We start from the raw sequence: 20,648 nt of genomic DNA, 5'->3' as shown, positions 1-20,648 counted from the left end.
GTAAAATTTGATTTTGATGTCTACTTATAACGCGTATGCAAGTGACAATGAATGTCACTGTTAATTAATTGTTTTCCTATACATATGTTTTAGTAATTAATTTGTGTGAAAGGGGGCGTTTTAAGATGTTTTGTCTAAGCGCTTAATAACCTGGCGCGGGACAGGTCTCATGGATGGTGTAGTCCTAGATCAGGTGAAGAGAGGAATGAAGCAAGCACACTTGGACTTTCTCTAGACTGATGGTTATTCTAGCGTGGTGTAGAGTTTTTGGTTACTTAAGTGAGGTTTGATAAATTTATGTGAAATTATTTTATGGGGAGGGGTTGCTGAGTTTTCGTACTGAAGAGTGCCGATAAGTGTCTGGGTAAAACTTAGGTGTAGGACATTCAAAGGCCGACAGGGCAAAAAGCCGACGTGGACATAAGGCCGAAATGGACAAAAGGGCGACATAAAAAAGGCTTAAATCGCGGGTCGTCATTTATGTATGACCCCCCCCCCCTCTCTGGTCCGTTCCTCTTTCCCACCTCCATCCCTCCCCACCCCATAATCGAACTTTATCCAGGATATTTGCGAGTCAGACGCCGTCCCTGAGCCTTGAACTAGAAATAGCCCAGCATTGATGTTTCTCCAATCAATAACATGCTTATCCTACCCTAAATGACCGATTCGCTACAAACTCTTTGTTCACTTGACTGATTTAAAGCTTGAATACATCCAGGTGCAAGTGACGCCATCCATGTCTAGCAATATCTAGGTCAGATGACGCCATAGCTAAATTTAGGTCAACCCGATTGAGGTGATAAAATGTCTTCTCTTTGTTTACTCTATGTGTAGACCCACACATGTCACATACGTGAATTAAAAAAATGTTACTAAAAAAAGTTTACTAGCCCTGCATGTGGACAAGAAATTTGTATGTCACCTACATACGTTAACCTGTATCTTATAACCTACCTAATTACCTTCTGCGATAAGACAACAGAAGTAACTAGACCACCCACCTGTTCCCCATCATTAACTAACACGCATTTTTAAAACTTGATTTCTCTAGCTAACCATAATTAGAGTTTAATAGAGTAGGCTATCTAAATTACAACATTTTGTCCTGAATTGGTTTAATTGTACCTTCCCTAACACGGATAATCTTTATGAGAGTATAATTTTTCGGGAATTTTTCTTAAGTATCATAATATTTGGGACTTCCGATTGTAGATATCGTTGGTTACTTTACGAGTGTGTTGTTAGTTGGAAACATCACTCCTTGGTACAATACAATCACTGGGCGAGTTTGTCCGGGTTGGTGGTTATAAATAAAAGGAAATGGGAAACTGGTGAACGCGTTTCTCCAGGATTTCGTCGGTTCTGGTGAGGGGATGGTACGGTAGTTCCTGGTTTTGGATACTTCCCTGTGTTCTGGGATGCTGTTAGTCGACCATTTTTTTCAGAATGTTCCTGTAGTGGACAAAATAAGTGGGTGTGATGTGAAGAGTTTGGTGAGGTCAATGCGTTTGTAGCAGTATCTGACTGTGAAACATGATCTGTGTAACATTATCTGTGTAACATTATCTGATAATGTGACAGATTGTCACGGTGCGTGACAGTGTGTGACAGTGTGTGACATTATCTGACTGTGACAATATCTGACTGTGTGACAATTTGGAACAGTGTTTGACAGTAGCTGACAGTGTATGATAATAGTTGACAGTACCTGATATTGTAGCCCGTGTGTCTCGAGTTCGAATCCGAATTCAAGTTAGTAGACCGTCCATGAGTCAACCCAGCTCTGATGGGTACATAACTCATGTTAGGGAAAATAAAGGCGGCTGGGCCTAGTGTTGACCACACTATCTCTTCATATGCCGAGGTCACAGAAGCAGGTGAACTCTACTTCACTTGCCCCATAGACCGCCAGGGGAACTTTATCTGATAGTGTGACAGTGTGTGACAGTATCTGATAGTGTGACAGTGTGTGACAGTATCTGATAGTGTGACAGTGTGTGACAGTATCTGATAGTGTGACAGTGTGTGACAGTATCTGATAGTGTGACAGTGTGTGACAGTATCTGATAGTGTGACAGTGTGTGACAGTATCTGATAGTGTGACAGTGTGTGACAGTATCTGATAGTGTGACAGTGTGTGACAGTATCTGATAGTGTGACAGTGTGTGACAGTATCTGATAGTGTGACAGTGTGTGACAGTATCTGATAGTGTGACAGTGTGTGACAGTATCTGATAGTGTGACAGTGTGTGACAGTATCTGATAGTGTGACAGTGTGTGACAGTATCTGATAGTGTGACAGTGTGTGACAGTATCTGATAGTGTGACAGTGTGTGGACAGTATCTGATAGTGTGACAGTGTGTGACAGTATCTGATAGTGTGACAGTGTGTGACAGTATCTGATAGTGTGACAGTGTGTGACAGTATCTGATAGTGTGACAGTGTGTGACAGTATCTGATAGTGTGACAGTGTGTGACAGTATCTGATAGTGTGACAGTGTGTGACAGTATCTGATAGTGTGACAGTGTGTGACAGTATCTGATAGTGTGACAGTGTGTGACAGTATCTGACTGTGTGCCATGACCTGACATTGTGACCGTTTGGGGCAGTGTAACAGTGTGTAAAATAGTGTATGACAGTATGTTGTTTGTTAAGGAGTGGCCGCTTAAAATACAAGCTTAATATAACACAAACCAAAAACGACGACAATTATTTTAAATATATTTGAAAACCAAGAATTATCCCAACCTCTAAAATAAAGTAAAGCTAACAGTTGTGTAACATTGAGTCGAAAGCTTTTTAAAACGTCCTGTCAAAATGAACATTCAACCTATGACTTCAAAATCTCCCACACTTGTTGAGGTCACCTTACAGGTAACTTACAGCCAAAAGACTTATGGGACAATCAGCTAGAGCTATATATAGGTCTGGTTAAAGCCCTGGGGTTAACATTTTAAAACTTAGGTTAAATCTACGTACAGTGGTGTGTCGGGACTGGGACAGTGTCGTTTGTTGCCACATTGCCAGCACCACAAATCAACCACATCTCGTACCTATCAAACGGTCTAACCATCGCCACATATAAAATGTGCCACCCCCGCCACACCAACCACACACTGACATAACAAAACACTGCAACTTTCACCATATCATGGTTTTCCAAACTAGCCACACACTAATATACCACCACATTACCACATTTACCACATTCACCACATTAGCACATTCACAACATTACCACATTCACCACATTCACCACATACGCCTGCCTTAAAAACATGTTGTCTTCCACACATAATTCACATCCCCCCCCCCCCAAATCTGACATGGTTTTCTCCGGTAGTGTTTAGTTTTTTTTTTTTAAACAAAGGTTGTTGCACGATTTATCGGAAGCTATATTTACAGAAATGACTAGCCTACTTAACTAGAGACCTCTGTTGAACTTGAATTGTTTTTTTTATCTGTTAGGTAATTCTAGATATTATGCCTATTCCTTGGCCTACATAATTAACTTTTAAAAAATATAATTAAAATTGTGTAATAAGCTTAGCTTTTAAATTGGTGTCTTTTATGTAGGCGGAACGTAACGTAACCTTCCTACACTTTCTCGCGGAAAAACCCTAATAAATCGTCGACCTATTTGGTTAGCAACTTGCAGTCTTGACGAATGCAAATTACAACTATTATTTTTATAAAAAATCTCACATGTTTAGGAGGGAGGTTGGATGTTTATTTTATTTTATTTTTCTTCGTTCTTAATTTTTTAGTGTGTGAAGGTATTTCTCCAACACAATTAAGTATCTACGTGTCAACTAGTTATGCGCCATTGAGGCCATTGACTCCGATTTCAGCCTGCTTTTCTTTTTGGAATTGCTTCCATTTTGGAGTTGTCTCTCCTAGAAAAGGTGCGAACTCGAGACTTTTCGGTTTAGCAGCCGTGAGCTTTACCGAGTCGACCACGCCGATTATGACTTTGTTGTAATGCATTTCTTGACTTAAAATTGAGTAAAAAAAATTACTATTGGGTCTAGCTGTATGAGTATGTCGATACTATTTTTTAAATTATTTTTAAAAATACAAAATATACTTAGAACTGTTTTACGTATAAAAGTAACCATTAAGTAAGTCTCTTTAAAATGACGTCATCTGCATAATTTAAAATTGCATTTTTTTAACTAATTAGTGACGTGTTTCAAGGGGTAGTTTAAGTGATTTGTACGATGGCCTTCGTAGAAAATGTTATCATGAAATAAGCAGAGAGATAATAAAGGTCACGTTTTTTTGTTCCCTTTTTCCTTACATTTTATTTTGGATAAACTTGTGTGTAAAATTGTCTGTATTGTGCCATTAATTAAAATAATTTAAAGGTGGGCGTTTTGCGTTGTGGCTTAAGATGGGAATTTTCCTTTACTAGCAGCCTACGCCTAGGTGTGGTAGGTGGGATTAAGGCGGGGGCTAGAACTAGATCCGTGTGTCATGGCTGTTGTCGTTTGTTCTGGGTGATCAGGAATTAGGTAAGAGAGAATAGTTTAATAAGTGAGTCAAAAATTTCAGTGTGTCCTTCATCTTACTGTGTCGTTCATCTAAATGTGTCGTTCATCTTAGTGTGTCATCCTTTTCCGTGTGTCGTCCATTTTTAGTGTGTCTTTCATCTTAGTTTCTCTTCCATGTTAGTCGTCGTTCATTTGAGTGTGTAAAAGTATAAAGTAAAGTTCCCTTTCAATCCTGACGATTTATAGGGCAAGTGAAGATTTCATTTGTTTCTGTGACCTCGGCATATGAAGAGATAGTGTGGTCAGCACTATGCCCAGCCGCCTTTACGTTCCCTAACGTGAGTTAGGTACCCATCAGAGTTGGGTGGACTAAGGGACGGTCTACCGACTTGGACCCGAAACTTACGGGTTAGCAGTCCAGCTCTCAACCGCTAGACCCACTACGTCCCATATTTGAGTGTGTCGCCCATCTCAATGTGTCGCCCATCTTAGTGTGTCGTCAATTTCAGTGTGTAGTCCATCCTCGTGTGTAGTTTCTATTAGTGTGTCGTTACTGATGATTTATTTGTTTTCCTAGCAATCCGGAAGTGGTTGTAATAACTTATTTTTTCCCAGAAACATCAAACCAGGTCTTTTGTTTGGTGTATACACACTCCTGTCGATAACAATAGTGGCGATCAAAGTATGGCGACCCTCCCACCTTCACACCCCTCCCCCAACCACTACGTTACTCCACTAATCCCCCCTCCCACCGTGGAGGTGATCGGTAAACATTTTCCTAAGAAATGTAATCAGCCTAAGGTTCAGAGGTTCAACATTTACAGAGCTGAAGGTGGGATTTGAAAGAATGATTTAGTGGCAAAGATAACAAGATGGGTGGCCTTGGGGGTTACTAGCCATACGATTATCTGATGATTGTATGCGAGATGGCTTATGTGATACGGTGTTTATGGATACACGCTTTACTAAATTACCATATATTATATTACCATATATATATAATATATATATATATATATATATATATATATATATATATATATATATATATATATATATATATATATATATATATATATATATATATATGTAGGCCTATATATATGTGTATGTATGTAATTCTATCTGATTACATAGACCAATACAAAATATATTAAAGTGTTCTGGCTATACATTTGAGTAAGCTTGTTGTTTGTGTATTGTGTCTATTGAGGGTTTTGAACCGCATGAGTTCGATTTGAAAAGAAATATCTAAATAAACATCCTGGGTGCCATGTTAAACATCGATAGAATAATAAAATACCTAGCATAGCCACACTTGACTGCACACCCTTATCAACACCAAATCCTTGTACACCTATTGTACACACAACCCGGGGGGGGGGGGTAATTTATTGCTTTGTTTGTTTTGCTTTATACGGGGGTAGCAGAGGCGAAGCGACCCATTGCGGCGCCAGGGGCGAACTATCAATTTTGTGCCCCCCCCCCCCCCCCTCCAATTTATATTATATTCATGTTGGTGAAAAAGCGTACCCCCCCCCCCCCCCACACACACGTAGTTGAAAAGGTTGGTGGTGCTTTTTAACAGCCACTAGTTTTTGCTTTGGTGCCACACTTGTATAATGTATATAATTCAATACTTCTTCTTTTTCTACCTCTTTTGGCACCCCATAATGGGGCGGTCACCCCACCCGCCTTGCCAAAACTACGCCACTACGGGGGTAGGGAATGTGATGTGTAAAGCAAGGATCTAGTCCAAAACGCTGTGATAGATTTGTCGGTTAATTTTTTTAAAACTTTGTGCTAAACATAATCTTTAGAATCATTTGACAAGCATTTTTGAAGCACTTTTTAAAAAGCTTTGCAATTATTTGAATACAAATTGTGGTAAACGACATTGTCATATCATGACCCGAATTTGTGCTGGTAATATCAAATTTTGTTGTGGTTTGTGTGTTGAGAGTGGTGATAGAGTGCTGAGAATTTTTCTAGAAGAGTTATACTATATAGTGAGATGTGATATATCGACAGAGGCGTAGCGATGGGGTGCAGGGGGTACATATGTCCCCGGTCGCGGACCTTAGGAGGCGCCAAAATGGGTTGTAAAAACAAATTAAAATGTAATTTTAGCTGCATTTTGCATTATAAATAGTTTGAGGGGGGGGGGGGGGGGGTGCAAATCGAAAATTTGCTCCCAGGGGGACGCCAAATTGAAAGTTTGTCCCAGGCGCCGGGCAGTGGCGTAGCGATGGGGGGGGGGAAGGGGGGGACATATGTCCCCGGGCGCCGACCTTAGGGGGCGCCAAAATGGGTTGTAAAAACAAATTAAAATGTCAATTTAGCTGCATTTTGCAGTTTGAGGGGGCTGCAAATTGAAAATTTTCTCTCGAGGGGGGCGCCAAATTGTAAGTTTGTCCCCGGGCGCCGGGAAAGGTCGCTAAGCGTCTGGCGCCGGGAAGGGTCGCTAAGCCTCTGTATATCGACATTTTATATATAACGTTATGTGCTTCGATTAATTAAAAGTTTAATTGTAAATGTTATATAAAACGTGAACGAACTTTACTACACGGCGATAATAAATTTTTGCAAGCGTAATAAAAAAAAATGTGCCAACCCCCAACTTGAGAAAATTCCCCATGTTCTATACTTATATATCTGAACTACGTGCAAGTTTGCCTGTAATACACACCTTTTCTGTCAAGTTTGGAAAAACAACATAGGCATATCCGCCTAAAGCGGACTTTTCACTACCTAACAACTTCAATACTCCGCGGTGACGTCACAGCGGGGTTTCCCCACCGGGATAAAAATAAACCCCTCTCAAGTGTCTTGTGTCGGCATAAAGTAGGTCGGACAAAGCGATTAGTGAACACATCTTTACCTGGCGTTAAGGCAGATAAGAGCAGACACACACGTTGTGTTCAGCCCTATAGGGACGGTGTTTTATTTCATCCTAGTCGATCTCTCACAGTATACCTCTAGTCCCTACCAACCTACAACAGCTGCGGGCTGTACTTTCACCGAATTCAAAGAAGTCGAGCATACCACGTGACTTGCTGCTAAAAATAGACCACAGCGCATGGTTATGTTTTGTGGATAAAGTTTTCATTTCAAAGTGTGAAAAGAAAACATTTGAAGTCGTGAAGCTATCTTTGAGGGGTGAGTATTTCATTTGTAATAAGATCGTGCTAGCTAGCAGGCAAGTCCTTTGCCTCCACTTCAGTTGCTCGTGGCTATGTATCGCTATCGAGATTTGAACCTCGGTGGTCCACGCTACATTTGGGTTGATTTCGTCTCGACCACTAAGAGAGGTAGACTTTAGGCCTACTTCTTCTCTATAATACGTACAGGTCGGTCTCTTATTACTAGGCTTATTCATTTATGTTATTTATAATATTTTTTTTTGTTTTTATGCATGCCAGCCTATTTATTACTATTATCATTAGTCATAATGTTTGTTTTCACAATTATGATTATTTTTATTAGTGCATGTCATGGTCATATTGTAATTTATTCACCTATTTATAAGTATTATGTAATTTGCTATGCTATGGTTAGGTCTATGTAATTTTATATTTAGAATTGCGCAGTGCTATTCGGGAATCGGGATACATTCTGTTATTGCCTTGTGTTTTTGAATGCGATACTCTTCTATTATTGGTACCACATCGATCACTATGTCTTTAACCATGTGCGTGTTGGGTATAAAAAGCCCGAATTTAAACACCCACCTAACACCAAGTAAACGCCTTTATGTCGCTGAACACACGCCCCCACCTTAGCTCTACAGATGGGCTACAAAGGTAGAGACACAACATGGGACAGAAGGCTAGAATAACTAGAGCGTGTCTAGTGTCTACGGTGTGTGCTATGTGTGTAGAGCTGCGGCCATTACCATTACATATCTGGTGTGTTACGTGGGGATTTAAAGCCAACATTGCAAAATGTTTGCATGTTCGCTTGTATACATATGTATTTATATATGCTATAGGCAATATATATATATATATATATATATATATATATATATATATATATATATATATATATATATATATATATTACAGCCTTTATATATAAACAGGTGTGTGTGTGTGTGTGTTTGATTCACAAGTATAGATGACGTACCGCACTTACAGTAGGTTCCTTGCCAATAAAAAATCTTTGACTATTATTTGCACAGAACTTGTTTAAATATATCGCTCGGTGTTGTATTTTGGTACCTCACGTATTGGATTTGAAGTGCAAAAAATCGATTCCAAAATAAAGACTCAAGTGTTTGATATAGATATCTAGACAATAGGCAGCTATGTGGGCTCCAAGTGTGTATGGGTGTGTGTGGATAATGGGTGTGTTCTTATCATTATGTTGATTGTCTTTCACATATTTCCCAAAGAGGTAATATATAACCTTGGCGGTTTGGTAAAAAGAATAAAGACAAATCTAGCATTAGGATTAGTCAGGGGGCTCACAGATTTTCGTCTGGGGCGGGAGGAATACACGGAGCCAGAAAGGTATCTAGGGGCTCGGGTAACTTAATAAATCAATTTTGATATTTAAATTGTGTAATAGCTATAAAAACATATTCTGGCGCTTTCAAGCACCACATCCCCAAATCCACCATTAAAATCTGAAAGTTGTCGAAGACTAATCATTGGTCACCTTAGTGTGATGTGGTTGATCCAAGTACCAACAATAGACGTGAAGCTTTAAGTAACGTATAGCGAAAAGAGGCAAAGAAAGAGGAAACATCAATCACAGAGAATTAAATTGGTGAACATTTAGTCAAAAGGGAGTTTAAACGCTTGTAGGCTAAATTTGTTAATCTAGCCTATCGTAGCTCTAGTTAAGCCAGAGTTTTATTGAAAATCAGAACTGTAGTTATTTTATTACTTAATTTAGTTTCTTGACTCTGATTACTGCATGTTGTCGATAGTTCAAACATGGTGCATGTTTACTCAACTAAATCAACAGTATCCAACCACAAATTGGTTAAGTTGTCCGCCATTTCTAGCCTATACTTTATAAATGAGCACGAAGTCTGAAGTGGGTTCTTGACACAGGAATAAGTGGCTAATTCATGTTTTTTTGTTTTCCTCAGTCACAAGTCAAAGCTAGGATTTTAGCCTGACTATTTCGTCGTCTTGGATTGAAGAGTTCTACAGGGGATAGGAGAGTTATCACGCTTGGATTTGTTGAGCAATATTCAGGAGATTGGGTTAGTATCTAATTGTTTTTTAATTAATTAAATACACAGTGGAGAAGAAAAAACAACAGAAGTGCATGTGTAAAAGCATCCACTTATAAACTTAAAAAAAACATGTTTAAATATGTAGTGTTGTTTATGAACTAAATTAGTCTATATGACAATACATGTATTGTAGGCCCACACTATACACTGTTAATGTTGATTGTCAAATTAATTAATTGCCACCTATCCATTTATAGCTATCACCCACAGCCCATGTAAAAACAATTGACCCATTTAAGGTGGCCCTAGTCTAAAAATACAGACATTGGCCCATGTAGGATGGCCATAGTCTAAAAATACAGACATTGGCCCATGTAGGATGGCCATAGTCTAAAAATACAGACATTGGCCCATGTAGGATGGCCATAGTCTAAAAATACAGACATTGGCCCATGTAGGATGGCCATAGTCTAAAAATACAGACATTGGCCCATGTAGGATGGCCCTAGTATAAGAATACAGATATTGGCCTAATTAGGATGGCCCTAGTTTAAGAATACAGACATTGGCCCATGTAGGATGGCCCTAGTTTAAGAATACATGCATTGGCTCATGTATGATGGCCCTAGTTTAAGAATACATGCATTGGCCCGTGTATGATGGCCCTAGTTTAAGAATACATGCATTGGCCCGTGTATGATGGCCCTATAAGAATACAGACATGTATGTAGGATGGCCCTAGTGTAAGAGTACGGACATCAAAATGACCTCATATGGGACTAAGCACAGACATACAACACATACAGAGTGACCATAGTCTGATATTACCATTCTAGCCACTCGACCACTCGAACGCCGTCCCCGCATCACGTGACTCAGCTGACGATGAACAACTACCGCAGCATCAAGGTGGTGTTGGTGGGGGACATGTATGTCGGCAAAACTTCCCTCGCCAACGTCTTCACCAGCAGCACCTTTCAAGACAAGTACTCAGCATCGGTCGGCGGTAAGTCCAGTAATACAGTGTCTTCTTCTTTCATAATTGTACATTTGGGCGGGATTTCATCCCACATCATTAAGTATTACGTGTCAACATGTTACACGCAGTGCAGGCCGAGTTTCTTCCAGGCATGGAGTTTTAAGTGTGCCCCCCCCCTCCCCTGGAAAAACAAGTCTGGAAGAAACATTGAGTACAGGAATCACGATACAAACTGCGATTTTAGTATACTTCTTCTATGTATGTATTTCCATAGCCTTTGTCCAACCCAGTGGCGGAACTAGAAAAAAAAGGGCCACCCCGCAAAAAAATATTTTTGGGCCCCAATATATATATATATATATACATATATATATATATATATATACATATATATATATATATACATATATACATATATATATATATATATACATATATACATATATATATACATATATACATATATATATATATATATATATATACATATATACACATATATAATATATATATATATATATATATATATATATATACATATATATATATATATACATATATATATATATACATATATATATATATATATATACTAATATATATATATATATATATATAATATATATATATATATATATATATATATATATATATATATATATATATAATATATATATATATATTATATATATATATATATATATATATATATATATATATATATATATATATAATATATATATATATACTAATACTATATATATATATATAATATATATATATATATATATATATAATATATATATATATATATATATATATATATATATATATATATATATATATATATATATATATATATATATATATATATCTAATATATAAAGCTCAGTTCTGTAACGTGTGGCAAAAAACAAAAAAGTTTGTCGTTGACACTTCTACGGATTTAAGTGTTAGATTTTTTATCGTGCTCAAAGTCTAAATTTACGAGTCAAAAAATTACCATTGAAAGTCTTTAAAAACAATTTTCATTCTATTTACTTAGAAGAATAATTTTCAATTATGAACGCGACATAAAATTTTTAAAAAGTGTATCGACGTTTATAAAATTTCTAAAATTGTGTCGGAAATGTATTGACTGCAAAGTTACTTCCCTTTAATGAAAAATAAATCCTTAAGAAGAGAGAATTATCATTTTATTACTTTGTTTTTGGTGTTAAGAAAAAAAAAATAATTACACAATTAGCGGGGATTGATTAAGTGCAATGTCGTTAGGTATTTTTAACACTGCCTTTTATTTATTCTATACACTGAACATACTGTTCAATAATTATTAATTTTTTTTTAAATCAATAACATTTAATAAGCCAGGTCCTACAAATCATATACGTTTATTTCTTTCCATTTACGGATAAGCTTGGAGTATTATCATTTTTGTTCACTAAATTGAAACAGGCGCGTCCGCCGGCGCCCCTGCACGGTTTGATTTGGCACCCTGGGCTATCATGTGAGCGCTATGCTGCATAATTTTGTTTTAAACAGTGCGATAGACTATGGATAAGAAAAGTTACTATAGTCTTTAAGTGAATCAAATCCGGGCGTCCTCCGGCACCCCGACAGGGTGCTATTTGGCGCCCCGGGCCTTCCGGTGTACGCTATGGTATCTACGTTCGCGTGAGTTCAAAAGACTATAAATAAGTTATGCACTATAGGCGTTTACTAAGTTCAATCAGGCGGTGACGTCATGGTGCGTCCTCTGGCGCCCAGACAGGGTGCTTTTTGGGGTCCCGGGCCTCCCGTGTTCGGTTTCGCGCCTACGTTCATTAAAGTGAGTGCAAAAGACTATGAATAAGTTGGGGTACTATAGTCGTTTATTAAGTTGAAGTAGGCGATTCAGCCCCGTGAGCACTTTGCGTTTATATTCGCGTTAGTGTTTTCTTTGTGTTTAGGTTGGGTTTGCGTTAGTGGTTGCGTTTTGATTTGGTTCGTTTTTGTTCTTTCTTTTTTCGTTTTCGTTTGTGTTTTATTTTCATTGGGTTTGTGTTTGTATTTGTGTTTGAGGTTGGTTTTGCGTTTGGATTTGGTTTGTTTTCGTTTGTTTTTTCTTTTGTGTTTTTTTTTCTTTGGGTTTGTGGTTGGTTTTGCGTTTGTATTTGGTTTGTTTTCGTTTGCTTTTTCGTTTGTTTTTTTTCTTTGGGTTTGTGTTTGTGGTTGGTTTTGTGTTTGGATTTGGTTTGTTTTCGTTTGCTTTTTTCTTTGTGTTCGTATTGGTGTTTGTGGTTGTGGTTGGTTTGTTGTAAGTTTTTGTTTTCGTTTGTATTTGTAATTGTGTTAGCGTTATGTTTGCGTTTTGTTGTTTTGGTTTTGGTTGGTTGTGGTTTGGGTGGGCAATGCCGGGTTTATGATGATTACTAAACACACAGGTGATGGTCTTTAACAGAAGGGTTTTTCATAGAAGCCAGAGCAGGGCCTGGCCGGGACGGCTAGTATATATATAAACAAACATACAATCCCACCCCCCCAACGTTGAGTGTTCCAACGAGTAGTTGCAATGTCTAACTTTACCTACTGACTTAACATGCTAATATGACTAGCCATTTCTATGAAACAACGAATCCATCGCCTTCAAAGTGCAATAAACAAGAATCAAAGATGATATTTTACTATTTGTGGTGTAATTAATGGTGATAGTAGTTAAGTGTTTAAATGACGTTGAACTATTTATGTTAAGTATAAATAAACAACTTTGGAAAACAAAGCATAGGTCCTCAGTAGCGTAGCCAGGATCGTCTCATGGGGGGGGGGGAGGGTCAAATTTTTACCCGGGTACAAACTTTCGATTTGCACCCCCTCCCCCCCTCAAACTTTCGATTTACACCCCCCTCATACTTTATATATATACCGAGGGGTCTATGGGGGGGGGGGGTTATGACCCCCCCTAACCACCCCCCTGCCTACGCCACTGTAGGTCTTATCCTACACATTTTCGGAAAGCACAAAAAACAATTACCACGCATGCAGATCAGGATGGTTTCTGGATAAGATTTGGTTAAAAATCAGCAATCTTGCATGGAACATTTAAAGAAACACGTCATGATTCATAATGTAGCGTGTCGTCTAGTTTCACTTGTTCTCAACAACATCAAAGCACTCACAAAACGTCATCTGTGTGTAAACTATAACTGCTCTTCTTAATAATCAGTCTATCATCTTTCATTCACTTTTAAATAAAGCGACATCAAACTCAATTATTTGCATGCTGAAGAACATACCTGAACGTAAAAATATAGTCTTTCTGTTACCATAGTAACTAGTGGCGGATAGTTTTATCTTACCTACCAGTTTAACCCTATGCACTGTAGTAGATAGTGCTCTGTTATGGCATATTTAATAAGCATACCTACTCTAAACATACCCCAAAACATCACTCAGGGAAATTTATTCTTAAAAAAATATTTGTTTCGATATTCAGGTTAGACAGAACTGTTTAGTTACTTTTTCAAACCACCGATACAACGTGTGGACGGTTCTTATTTTCAAGCATCGCGTACCTGTTACGTCCTGGTTAGATTCGAATTCAAGACCGACTCGGGTTAACGTTCAATACGTTTATTAGGTCTCACAATACAGCATAGCCCTCGACCTAACCACTACCAACTAACCCTGACAACCATTCACTCCAGCTTTTATACCGCATGTCTCCATCTATTGTATGTCCCTAACTATTGTATGCCCCTGACTATTGTATGCCCCTGACTATTGTATGTCCCTAACTATTGTATGTCCCTAACTATTGTATGTCCCTAACTATTGTATGTCCCTAACTATTGTATGCCCCTAACCTAACCATGACCCTAACAACCATATGATAACATTTGTTTCTACTGTAAACGTTTTTCCAAGAACTCAATTTGTTTTGTACAGGTCACTTCCAGGCCAAGAACCTTCCAGAACTGAACGTCACGGTCCAGCTGTGGGACACGGCTGGCATGGAGAGGTTCAGGGCACTGCTGCCCCACTTCATGAGGGATGCCATGTGTGCTCTCATGGTCTATGACGTATCCAATAAGGTGTGTAGTTGCTAGGTGTGTAGTTGTTGGTGTGTTTTTGATGTGTTGTTGTTAGGTGTGTAGTTGTTGGTAGGTGTGTAGTTGTTAGGTGTGTTGTCACTAGGTGTGTTGTCACTAGGTGTGTTGTCGGTGTGTTATTGCTAGGTGTGTTGTTGATGTGTAGTTTCTAGGTGTGTTCTTGCTATATGTGTTGTTGCTAGGTGTGTTGTAGGTATGTTGTTGCTAGGTGTGTTTTGGTGTGTAGTTGCTAGGTGTGTTGTTGCTAGGTGTGTTGTTGCTAGGTGTGTTGTTGTTAGGTGTGTTGTTGCTAGGTGTGTTGTTGATGTGTAGTTGCTATGTGTGTTGTTGCTAGGTGTGTTGTCACTAGGTGTGTTGTCACTAGGTGTGCTGTTGGTGTGTAGTTGCTAGGTGTGTTGTTGCTAATTGTGTTATTGCCAGGTGTGTTGTTGCTAGTGTGTTGTTGCTAGGTGTGTTGTTGATGTGTAGTTGCTATGTGTGTTGTTGCTTGGTGTGTTGTCACTAGGTGTGCTGTTGGTGTGTAGTTGCTAGGTGTGTTGTTGCTAATTGTGTTATTGCCAGGTGTGTTGTTGCTAGTGTGTTGTTGCTAGGTGTGTTGTTGCTAGTGTGTTATTGCTAGGTGTGTAGTTACACATTTTGTTTTTGCTTGGTGTATAGTTACGAGGTGTGTAGTTACTAGGCGTGTTGTTGCTAGTGTGTTGTTGCTAGGTGTGTTGTTGCTAGTATGTTGTTAATGGGTTTGTTGTTTACATGGGCTACAAGCAGTGAGGAAGAACAGATTTATTTTAGTTGTTTTTCATTCAGCTTATAGCATTGTATGTTGAAGAATTCATCTTTATATATGTTTCACACAACAGTCACGTTCAACTGATTCATATAACGTATATGTCGCTCATTTATCCCGGATAATATATCAGACACCAACTAGATTACATAATAATGTTATGTGCGACCAATATGTTCCCCATCAACAGCCTTACATAAGACGTGTCACACCTAGGCTAGTGTGACTATGTTTCAGCCGTCGTGTAACTTACATAACACACGTTTCACACACCGAGTGACTAATTCACAGATGTGTCACACAGTTAAATTTATCGACCAAAACATGCTCACATACACGTTAACATACAGACTTCACACATGCCAATTCCAGCACCATAAGTTATAAGAAAAATCTACGCCTCGCTTTACCATGAAATGCAACTTAAAACTAAAATAAACACTTCACCAAGCTGACTTGTCACGTGGTTTGTGTACTACACCAACGCGCTGACTCACTGCGTGCAACGCGCTGACTCACTGCGTGTGGCTAAAAATAAACCGCCACGTGGTGTTTGTAAACACGAGGTGAACGATTTTAACCCTTGCCTCGCCAGGAGACGTTCGTGTCGGTACAGAACTATTGGCTGGAGTATGTGGAGTCTCACGCTATTCCTAACTTGGTCAAGGTGCTCGTAGCTAACAAGGCGGATGTCCAGTTGAGGGCGGTCAAAGAAAATGTGAGTAGATGGTGGTCAGTGTTGTCGTGGAGTGTAAGCATACACCCTGGTTAGTGTAGGTGTACACCCTGGTCAGTTCATGGAGTGTCGTCATACACCCTGGTCAGTTCATGGAGTGTAGGTCTACACCCTGGTCAGTTCATGGAGTGTCGTCATACACCCTGGTCAGTTCATGGAGTGTAGGTCTACACCCTGGTCAGTTCATGGAGTGTCGTCATACACCATGGTCAGTTCATGGAGTGTAGGCCTACACCCTGGTAAGTTCATGGAGTGTCGTCATACACCCTGGTCAGTTCATGGAGTGTAGACATACACCCTGGTCAGTCCATGGAGTGTAGGTCTACACCCTGGTCAGGTTATGGAGTGTAGGCATACACCCTGGTCAGTTCATGGAGTGTAGGTCTACACACTGGTCAGTTCATGGAGTGTAGGTCTACACCCTGGTCAGTTCATGGAGTGTAGGCATACATCCCTGATCAGTTCATAGAGTGTAGGTCTACACCCTGGTCAGTTCATGGAGTGTAGGCCTACACCCTGGTCAGTTCATGGAGTGTCGTCATACACCCTGGTCAGTTAATGGAGTGTAGGTTTACACCCTGGTCAGTTCATGGAGTGTAGGCCTACACCCTGGTCAGTTCATGGAGTGTAGACATACACCCTGGTCAGTCCATGGAGTGTAGGTCTACACCCTGGTCAGTTCATGGAGTGTAGGTCTACACCCTGGTCAGGTTATGGAGTGTAGGCATACACCCTGGTCAGTTCATGGAGTGTAGGTCTACACCCTGTTCAGGTCATGGAGTGTAGGCCTACACCCTGGTCAGTTCATGGAGTGTAGGTCTACACCCTGGTCAGTTCATGGAGTGTAGGTCTACACCCTGGTCAGTTCATGGAGTGTCGTCATACACCCTGGTCAGTTCATGGAGTGTAGGTCTACACCCTGGTCAGTTCATGGAGTGTCGTCATACACCATGGTCAGTTCATGGAGTGTAGGTCTACACCCTGGTCAGTTCATGGAGTGTAGGTCTACACCCTGGTCAGTTCATGGAGTGTAGGTCTACACCCTGGTCAGTTCATGGAGTGTAGGTCTACACCCTGGTCAGTTCATGGAGTGTAGGTCTACACCCTGGTCAGTTCATGGAGTGTAGGTCTACACCCTGGTCAGTTCATGGAGTGTAGGTCTACACCCTGGTCAGTTCATGGAGTGTAGGTCTACACCCTGGTCAGTTCATGGAGTGACGTCATACCTACTTGTCAGTAAACACTTTATAAACCTTCAGTACTTTGGTAAGACGACAATGAAATAGCGTGTATACTACTACGGTGGATAAAAGAGCGTGTATACTACTACGGTGGATAAAAGAGCGTGTATACTACTACGGTGAATAAATACCCAACATATTTCTATTTAAACATGTATTTTACATTTTCAATTCAAACATTTTTTTTTAAATATTTGAGCGATTTAATGTGTTCTTGGTCACCTTTAACCTTGAACACACTCCTTCAGTTTAAACCTCTAGGTTACCTTGTCAGTCTACACAAGGGATGTGTATGTGTAGACATTTGTCATTATTCGAAAGTTTATTCAAAGCACACCCCCAATTCACATGCGTTTTTTTAAGGCGCTATAATTATAACACTGTAAGGGGAAGCAACTCATACAAATGTTATTTTTTAAAATATATTTTTAATTGGGCTGTGAATTCGCTGTGAAAAAAAGTGTTTCACCAAGTTTTATGACGTCATTTATAGACGACCCCCCTCCCCTTTAACTACAAACTTTAATTGTATAAATACACATTCTAAATTATATGTAAAAAATAGAGAAGATTGAAAAAATAAACTTTAAGTTTAAGAAAACAATGTTTTGAATTCTCTCCCATCAGGAGGGAAGACGGTTTGCCAGTTTGCACAACATGCTGTTTGTTGAGACGTCGGCCAAATTCGGATTAAATGTCAACTTGTTATTTTCTGAAGCTGGTAAGTCACACCTTTCATGTATTAGATTGTCTGTCCGGGGACGCCTTGACGGTAGAGCGATAGACTGAGTGTCCCTGAGTCCACGCAGCTCTAATGGGTACCCAACTCACTTTATGAAAAGTTAAGGAGGATGGACATAATGCTGACCACACTATCCCTTCATATAATAAGGTCACAGAAACAGGTAAACTCTACTTCACTTGTCCCAGTGACCGTCAGGCCTTAAAAACAACAACTTAAGTTTAGATTGCATGCCACATTTGTTATGTTTGGTATAAAAAAACATTGCTTTAATATTTTACTTGATTGAATGCCTGACTGAGTAAATGCTTTGAAGACATTGTTGGGCAAAGGGCTGCGGCCACACCTCTCCACCAGCCTGTTTTGGGCAGCTCTCTTTAGTTGAGCCCATGTAATCCCAGCAGTTCTTCCTTCTCCTTCTAAGTCCTTCTCCAGGATTGCCAAAGCCGGCCCAATGTTTCTCTTCCCTGGGGGTTCCAGTCCAACGCTTGCCTCGCGATGTTGACCTTTTCCTTTTTCAGGGCGTGCCCGATCTATCCCCATTTTGGCTTTTGCTTTGTGGTTTGCCATTGGTTTAATTGATTGGGTGAACACTACATTCATTTTACAAATAGTTATCATCTGTAAAAATGTTCCATTTTTTTTTTATTTCCAGCGAAAGCCGTTACAAAAGCCTTCCCTCCAGTTCAAGTTGAAAAGAATGGGATTCAGTTAGAGAAATTAGGATACAAGAAAGAAAAACGTTGCTGTTTGATGTCGTCATAGCCAGTCTTTTAATTGTGTTATCTACTCGGAGCTTTCAAAATGGTGATGTGCTAATAAGAGCGTATTGGAGTGCGCTAAGACAACAGTGCTACAGGCAGATGGCTGGAGTATATTAAGACAATAATGCTACAGGCAGCTGATTGTAACCCACTTACACAATCATGCTAAAGACAGCATTTTGAAATTTTCAAAATACGCATGCCAACGTTTTCAATTAAGGTAGCTGCTAAAGATAATAAACTATGATCATACGGAATTATTATGATGATTACGATACAGTAACAGACCTTATGAACGTCACAAACAAGCCCTGTGAATAGCGTCAAACTTGAAGGTTAAAAACAGACATATTGTTGTTCATAAAAAAAACAACTTGATGAAGGTTATCAACATATCTTACTTCCACCTTAAGCAAACTAGTGCGAGATTATCGTGTTTGGAGTACAACTCTAGCACAAGATTCTCGTGTATGGAGTGTAATGATAGCACCAGATTATCGTGTATGGAGTGCATTTATAACACGAGATTATCGTGTATGGAGTGCAACATTAATCTAGTAGCTGCCATGTCATGAAGTCATGTAAAACTGTCTACTAAACCGCCATGTGCCGACTAGATGATCCACAGACTTCTCCCCAGTGTTTCATCTGCAGAAAATATCCTACACGACTGTGTCGGTCTATTAACAGACAAATATGAAACTTCACCTTTTGGTGAACTGAGCAAGTGATATCATCAGGTACAAGATATATCCACAAACAATACTTCTACATTAGACATACACGTTGATTCAGATGTCTTTATACACGGTTGTGTGTGCTGCCTTACTTCAACTCTCAATGTAGATTTGATCGTAGTTTTATACTTCTGATATCTGTTTTTTTTTTTTTTTTTTTTTTTACTGTGGAGTATCCGTGCACACTGAATCTTCCCGTTTTCTGGTAACAATGCATGTGAAAACTTGGTGCATTTTACTTTTTTTTTTGGTCGCGAAATTTTTTAAAAAAATGACAAAACTGGCCACAAGCAAGTATATGAAAAATCTGGGTAGTGAACAATATCCTAGTCTTTTTTTTAAAGCCGGATGTGTTTAGATTACACTTAGAAATCTGTCAAAGTGTTGACTTGCAACTCTAAGAAAAAAAAAGATTTCCTTTATTTATTTGATTGTTCTTTCACTGTAAATGTGTTGATTTTGTTTTATTAAAGATACTGTCAATGAAGTTGTTTTTCAATGTAAATGCATTATAAAATATTCTAATATTTAAATCCTTACCACTGTAAATACATTGATTTTGTTTTATTAAAGATACTGTCAATGAAGTTGTTTTACAAAGTAAATGAATTATAAAATATTCCTAATGTTTAAATGCTTACCACTGTAAATATATATTGATTTTGTTTTATTAAAGACACTGTCGTTGAAGTTAATTTGCAATGTAAATGCACTAAAAATATTTCTAATGTTTAAATGCTTACCACTGTAGATATATTGATTTTGTTTTATTGAAGGTAGTGTCAATGAAGTTGTTTTACAGTGTAAATGCATTATACAATATTCCTATTGTTTAAATGCCAAATGTTCATGTTGTTGATATAAATATATTGGTTAATGCAACCAAAACCA

General features: G+C 38.8%; 1 protein-coding gene across 3 annotated transcripts; it reads left to right on the top strand.

Moving 5' to 3' along the window:
- The first annotated feature begins 4,471 nt into the window (after window positions 1–4,471).
- LOC131929102 (ras-related protein Rab-18-B) lies at window positions 4,472–20,638 on the top strand. Of its 3 annotated transcripts, none has more exons than XM_059285296.1 (7): window positions 4,472–4,516; window positions 9,597–9,713; window positions 10,523–10,692; window positions 14,590–14,735; window positions 16,133–16,255; window positions 18,142–18,235; window positions 18,912–20,638. In XM_059285296.1, the coding sequence occupies exons 3-7, from the start codon at window positions 10,572–10,574 to the stop codon at window positions 19,019–19,021; spliced, it is 594 nt and encodes a 197-aa protein (XP_059141279.1). In that variant the 5' UTR covers window positions 4,472–4,516; window positions 9,597–9,713; window positions 10,523–10,571; the 3' UTR covers window positions 19,022–20,638. The 3 variants fall into 3 exon arrangements, with proteins under 3 accessions (XP_059141279.1, XP_059141278.1, XP_059141280.1); XM_059285295.1 differs by lacking the exon at window positions 4,472–4,516 and adding an exon at window positions 7,297–7,654; XM_059285297.1 differs by lacking the exon at window positions 4,472–4,516 and adding an exon at window positions 7,826–7,845.
- The last annotated feature ends 10 nt before the right edge of the window (window positions 20,639–20,648 follow it).

This window comes from Physella acuta, unplaced genomic scaffold (genome assembly GCF_028476545.2).
Source record: "Physella acuta isolate Inbredline_101_S28 unplaced genomic scaffold, ASM2847654v3 ptg001598l, whole genome shotgun sequence".
NCBI lineage: Eukaryota > Metazoa > Mollusca > Gastropoda > Physidae > Physella > Physella acuta.
This window is presented reverse-complemented; position numbering and strand designations above follow the sequence as displayed.